The 6,946-nt window shown below is 55.8% G+C and overlaps 1 protein-coding gene across 2 annotated transcripts in view; it reads right to left on the bottom strand.

Moving 5' to 3' along the window:
* Positions 1 to 1,813: 1,813 nt before the first annotated feature.
* Positions 1,814 to 6,946, bottom strand: part of OLFM1 (olfactomedin 1) — a 39,179-nt gene continuing 34,046 nt past the window's right edge. For both annotated transcript variants that reach the window (XM_058524448.1, XM_058524447.1), the window contains exon 6: positions 1,814 to 3,509. In XM_058524448.1, the coding sequence (XP_058380431.1) occupies positions 2,835 to 3,509 (675 nt within the window). In that variant the 3' untranslated portion in view covers positions 1,814 to 2,834. The remainder of the gene's footprint in view (positions 3,510 to 6,946) is intronic.

The raw sequence follows: 6,946 nt of genomic DNA, 5'->3' as shown, positions 1-6,946 counted from the left end.
CTAGAGGATGGGAAATGAGAAACTTCCAGAAGGCAGGGACCTTTGAGCTGGGGCCTGGGGGCCTTGGGAAAAATTTGGGGAGGAAAGACGGTGGCGAGGGCACGGGTGAGAGCACCAAGGGGCTCCAGGGTGCAGAGTGTCTGGAGGTGGAGAGCTGCTTGGCGAGGTCTGAGAGGACAGTAGGGAGTGGGCAGAGGGGACAGGCCAAGGTGCATGCAGGTTAAGAGGTGGCATGTGTCAGGCACGAGGCGGCACTGACCCCCTGCAATGGAGTCTAGGTGGTTGTGATTGAGAAGCTGAGGACCCACTCGTGGTTAGAGACGTGGCCCCGGGGGTTGGGTGAGGAAGGGTCCTAGAGCAGACAGGGGCTCCCACGCTGAATCAGGACCTGGTGGCCAACAGTCCCAGGCACTGTTCCCAAGTCCTGGTGCGTCTCCCTCCCTCCCCACCCAGTGGCTTCAGGCTCGTCCTATTTTTCACTGGGGGAGCTGACCACGGAGCTAAGGAAACGCCCGTGCGATCCTAACGATGGGTGAGAATCAGCGGATCGTCATCGCCTTCCTTCCTTAGGATGTTTCTTGACCAGAAGGTGGATGGGGGAGGAGAACCGGGGAGGCTTTGCCCTATTTTTCATCTCATATTTTCCCAACTATTGGCCAGGGCCGGATCACAAGGGCGCCTACTGTGACTAAGCTGGGCACAGTCCCCACGCCCCCCGCTCACCACTTCAGCGGCTCCAGTTTCTGAGCGGGCCCAGGGACCGGCGTGGTACGTTCTTAAACATTCTCAGACTCACTCCACTTCGTACTGAGCATTGCGAACATCAGACACACCCCATCTAAGTGCCATCAACAACCCTTCCTGGGTTCCGGCCCAGCTGTCTTTCCAGGACCAATGAGAGAAACTCAGAAAGACTGCTTTGGAAACAGCTCATTTGCTCACGGGTCTGAGCGCAGTGCCAGCCGGGACGGCCTCACGGGGTTGCCCAGCTTTCCCCCGTGTCCGTGTCACTGCCGTTCCATCCATGCTGCCAGCAGGTGCCAGGTGCCCCAGAGCAGAGGGGAGAGGAGGGAGGTGGGTGGCTCCCGCATGCCACACGGCCCTCCTGTGCTCAGGCAGGGTCCGAGCGCTGTCTTGTGAGAGGAGACTGACTTTGACCCTGTTCCTTCTGGCAGGAAGGAACTGGCGGGAACTGGCTGGCAGGAAACCCCAGGGCACTCAAGAACAGCTCAGGACATGGAGATGCGGCCTGTTCTGCGGAGACTCCAAGGCCTGCTAGAGGCAGGGCCCACGTTGGCCTGGGCTCCTCGTATGTGCAAGGTTCTCCGTCTCCAAGGCCCAGGGACCCAGACCCCAGAGAGGGCTGGCCACTCGTCTCCTGGACCCACCACAGCCCCTAGTGAGTGGACTGGCCAGAGGGGCCTGAGTTTACCTTCCCCGACTCTCCAGCAGTCTCTCTGCTGGTGCCTCCCGCCACGCCTGAAGCTGGTGCCTGTGCAGACTCCTTCTAGTGGTGCCCGTGCAGGAGCCTGGCAGGTGGAACGGTGGGGTGGGGTGGGGTGGGGTGGGGTGTGTGCGCAGTGGTGCAGTCCTTGGATTCAGATGCCCCCCAGGCAGAGGGGGACTCCAAGCTGATTCTCTGGGCTCCGACTTTTGGGGGGATGGGTGTCTAGAGACCCGAGGGGACTGTCCATAACGTGACCTTGCTTCCTCTTCTGAAAGGACCACTCACACCCTGGAATATATCTGCGAGCATCCAGAAGTGTCCATCGTTTTTAAGACCCTCAGAAATGACGAGTGAAGCAAAAACATCTCCTAATATTTTTATTGTTCCTTAGATAACTGGATAGTACAAAGTTTCCCTCTTTTTTACTTAAAAAATGTACTTTCCACGCACTGTGGCCTTCAGGAACATTCCTTTCCCACTGGAAACTGAAGCTTCCCTAGATAAGCCCTTCTCAACTGTGGTTACATTATTTAGGTAATTTAACAAGAAGAGAATAATTCCTTTGACTATTATCAACACGAACTTGATTATCTCTCTATAAGGGCAAACACTGATATTTTTTTTTCTTTTTAGAAACGAAACCATCCACTTATTAATCCAAACTACGGCATTGCATCTACAGCATCCATTGCATAAACTGAACACACAGAGTTACCACCTCAAGGGAACAAGAAAGACGCTGCACGATGTATCTACGGGGGACGCGGATTCGAACGACGTGGGTACCGCCCCTGTCTGCTCCACACGCTCCAACCATCCTCCGCAGGGACTAGACACAGGTCTATGGGCTACTTGGAGTCTCAGGACAGTTAATGTAAGACACAACACACGGTCGAGAAACAGCAGCTGTGATGGGATGCGAGTTAAACTAGCCTACGATGAACCCTCCGCACGCTGTGCGCAGCCTGGGGGCTCTCGATGAGACACAGCAATCACGTCCATGGGAGCGACCACGACCTAAGGAAATGTCCATGCGATCCTAACAGTGGGTTGTTCTCGGGCGAGAGTTGGCCAACAGTCATCGCCTTCCTTCGTTGGTATATTATTATTTGACCAGAAAGGGGACCAGGGCAGGGGCGGGAGGAGAACCAGGAGCCCTGGGCTGCAGTTCCAGCTGCAAATATGGGGGTTTCTTCCCAAGCGTGTAACCCTCCGGCTTGACCTGGAGAAACATGGAGGTAACGCCAATCCGCGACGCCGGAATCCACACTGCTGATGATTTGTCAAAATTAGTATTGTTAGTATCAGTAACATTATTTTGGCAGCTGTTTCACAGGAATTTCCACGTGGGTGAGGCCGTGGACCCTCGGCTTCCAGGCAGAGGCAGCTACAACTCGTCGGACCGGATGACGTGGAAGAGGGTGACATTGTAGAGGATCTGGTGGCCGTTGTTCCACGCGTAGAGGGCGCGGTCCTTGGGGTTGTAGTCCAGCATGGAGATGTGGGAGTACTTGTTCTGGAAGGGGATATCGATGTACTCGTAGGTCGAGGCGTTGGTCTGGTAGGCGTAGTGGACCTTGGTGCCCCCCGAGTAGCCGTTGGTGACGTAGAGGGTCCCGCAGATGATGAAGGCCTCCCCCGCGCTGCGCTTGGGGTAGCTGGTGTTCCAGGTCTGCAGCACTTGCAGGGAGACGGGGTCCAGCTTGCTGATGACGATGTTGCCGGCGTTCTGGTTGGTGGCGTAGACGGCCCACAGCCCGTTCTCGTCCACCATGAGGTCGATGTCCGAGTGGCCGCCCCAGGCGTAGTGGTACATGTTGTTGTAGCCGGCGTAGTCCAGGCTGCGTGTCTTGAGGATCGTCTCCGTCTTCAGGTCGAACCTGATGACGATGTGGCTCTGGAACTTGTTGAAGTAGATGGAGCCGTTGTAGACCACCTGCCCCGTGCCCGACCAGGGGTGCGGGAGGCGGTGGGACGTGAAATTGTCCGTGGTCATGAAGTCGATCATGGATTTGTACTCGCGGACAAAGCGGTTATTGTGGTAGCCGTCCATGTACCAAACCTGCGGAGAGAGCAGACCCCGTTAGTGGTTCCGAAGGAGGACGGGGAGGCTCCTCCGGGGAGGCAGCCCGCTCAGACTTGGAATTTAACTTAGCACCAGAGAAGGATCTGAAGGCCCCGGAGAGAATAATTAAGACTAAACGATGTCATATCCTTCCTCCAAACTCATAGGGAACTTTTCAAAAGGGTACAGGACTACCTCCCTACCAGACAAACAAGTGTCCGGCTTGAAGAAAGGCTAGGAAAGGACCCTCTGCGAAGGGGGTGTGGGAGCTGACAGCCTGGGGCATCCCCGGTCTCCCTATGGGCATGGCTGCAGCCACCCTCTGCAGGTCTCCTAAGTGGGTGGCAAGGAAACCACTGTGGGCGCCCAAATCGAGACCCCTGCTCGGGCTGCCCCCAGGCCATGGGTCTGTGGGCACATCTGTTTGTTCTCTCTCTACCCTCTCCCTGGCCGAGGGCACGCAGGGTGTTCATGCTTATTTGGGGAAGGCGGAAACTCCATCAGTGTATGAAACCCCAAACCAGCAAGACGGGGTTGGAAAGCGAACAGCCACCCGGGCCCTGGACGAGGACGGACGCTCACAGCAGCAGTGCTGACCCGTTATCAAGGTCGCCAGAAGGGCGACCTCCCCCATCCAAGGAGGTGCGTCCGTCAGGCCTCTCTGTCCCGCGAGGCCGTCACGGCGGCCGGGTTGAGTTATCAAACCTGGTGGGTGGAATGTATCAATCTGGCATTTGAGACGCAGTGCGTGTGTACTCAGTCACACCCCATCCAGGGAGAGTGCCTCCCCCAGGAGAATGCTGGCTTCTCAGAAGGCCCTGATGGTGAAAACCAACCAAGACAACACACCCAGCAGTGGCCCAAGTTTGGGGTCACAGGGAAGAGATTTCCGATTCTTGCTTCAATGCCAGTTGACCTGAAAACCATCTAGACTTTGTACGAAACGCTTCAGTCATTTTCAACCAACATGGGAGCAAATTAGAAAGCAATGCAGTTAGTCGGGGAAACTCTGCCGGGCGAATGCCATTCCGAGTGCCCGTCTGCAGTAACACAGCTGATGGTCCATCAGGGCCCTGCCGGCTGCAGGAGATTAGGGACGTGGGAGCTTTCAGACCCGAATTACACATGCGTTAAAAACTTAAAAAAATCATAACCTTGTTCCTGAGACATCGTTCAGCTGCTTAGAGGCAGATGCGCCTTTTGTTTTTAACGAGTTTTTTTTTTTTTTTAAACCGGGTCTCAATTGAGGCTTTTATTTTCTCCGGCCTCCCGCAGGCCGGTCCCCAGTGATGTGGGTCACGGATTAGCACGGGGCAAGAGCAACGTGTGAGGGGCGTTGGAGGACTCAGGCGATGTGCAGAACCTCCTCTGATCCTGTTGCTGAAAAGCACCCTCCTGCCTCCACTTGGCTATCTCCTGAGACGGGGAGCTCACTGCTTCTTTCAAGACTCAGCTCAAACAACATTCCTCCCTGAAGCCTCTCCCTATCGCAGCATGGAGAACACTTTCTGGAAGTGTGCAAATGTGTGCCCCCGGCACCAGTGGGCCCTTGATAGTGGGGACCCTGTCTTACGCGTCCCTGTACCCCCAGGGTCCAGCATCTCCTTCCTGTGGGCAGAGCTGGGGGAAATCGGCATCAGATTACTAAGAATTTTTAAATTCTTAGTAATAACAAGGTTATGATTTTTTAAAGTTTTTAACGCAGGTGTTAATTCGGGTCTGAAAGCTCCTTTCCTCCTTTTCCTCCTGTAAACTGGCAAACTGAACACAGGGCATTGCACTTTTGTGAAACGCAATTGAGGGTGGGAGGGAAAGTCAGCACGAGGTGTTAACTGTTTAACAACCACTCTTGGCCTGGTAGCTTTAAGTTGCCAATGAGAAGCTGTGCTCTGCAAAAGAGAGGCGCATATGTGGACCCCCCCGAGTTTGTTCACTCTGATGTCATCTGAAATGCCTTCTCCTTCCCCTCCTATCCAAGTCCCAGGCTCAGATGGAATCTGTCACCTCCAGCACGCCTCCCCCGAGCTCTCCAGCCTCGCCCAGAACCACAGCACCTGAACTGCCGGAGGCCTGGGACCAGCGGTTCTCATCCTGGCTGACTCTGAGGGCCCTGGGAGCGTTCACACTCCAGAGCGATTACATCAGACCTCTGTGGGTGGAGCCAGGCATTCGTGTGGGTTAGAGCTTCTGGGCGATTCTAACGTGCAGGCAAGGCTGGACCCTCTGGCTTGGAGCCTGAGCTGCTCACCGTGGACTTGACCACACGGGCCCTTTGCAGGGGTTCTCAGCCCGGGCTCCCCACCTGAGGAGCTTAGAAAGCCCTGTGCTGAGCGCCTAGTGCTGCCATTCTCAGTTACTTGTTTGAGTTATGGTCTCGGCACCAGGATGTTTAAATCTGCTCATGGATTATTACGTACCAGCCAAGATGAAAACCACCACTCTAGCTACACAGCGAGTACGTGGGGCCATCCTCTCCCTGCGTCCCCACCAGGGGCCAGCTCGGGGCGCAGCCTGGTGGAGGAAAGCAGTGAGTCCTCTTGACAGATGACTGCCCAAGAGTTCTCATCCTCGGTCCAGGTCCAAGGCCAGTGTTCCAGCGAGGCTGGCGTCCGGGGAGGTGCCGAGGGGGTGCTGTCTAAAGCGGCTTCTCAGCCACTTGGCCTGAGTTAGCTCTTCCCTTCGGCTTGTCGAGCATCTGTCACGTGTCCTCCTGACAGGGCTGCTACCACCAAGGAGCCTGGGCTGCTGCAAAAGATGCTCTAAAGGGAGCCGCCGGCCGACCGGGCAGAGGACGAGGTGGGAGACACCGGCGGCTCGTGCCAGAGACTTCACTAGGAAGTGAGGGTTGAAAGGGAGTGGGGAGAGGTCAGGGCCCAGGACCAGCCCTGCTCCCTCAGAGAAAGGACTAGAAGGGGCACCCATGATTGTTGAACACCTAGCTGTGCAGGCTCTCGGCTGACCGATGACCACACTCACAGGCTAGCCCATTTTGGATAATTTGACCTTCAGGAAAAGGGATTCGGTATGAGCCTTATAAGATATCTGGACGGCTTTGACACTGTCTAGAGGACAGGGAGGAATTTAAACACTGAGCTGAGCTCATTACTGTTTGTAAAATGACAGTATTTTGGTGATGATAACGCCCCCTTTGAACATGAGCTTCCTGGGGGCAGCGAGGGGCAGCTGGTCCCCTTTCTAGTGTCTGATGTGAGTGGCCTGGGACTTCTAGGGTGGAAACAGGCCAGTAAGAGGGAAGGCGGTCACTGGACTCCAGAAGGATGGTCCATGGTCAGGGTGGGCTACTTGTCTGAGTTGGGGGCAGGGGTCTCCTGGGGAGGGGCACAGCCTGGCAGGGATGAGAGCCTGGAGTCGGAGCGGGAGCTTCCGGAGCCCCAGTTCCACCAGAAGCATGTAGGCCAGTCACTGCTGAGAGA

This window comes from Diceros bicornis, chromosome 28, assembly GCF_020826845.1.
Source record: "Diceros bicornis minor isolate mBicDic1 chromosome 28, mDicBic1.mat.cur, whole genome shotgun sequence".
Taxonomy (NCBI): domain Eukaryota; kingdom Metazoa; phylum Chordata; class Mammalia; order Perissodactyla; family Rhinocerotidae; genus Diceros; species Diceros bicornis.
This window is presented reverse-complemented; position numbering and strand designations above follow the sequence as displayed.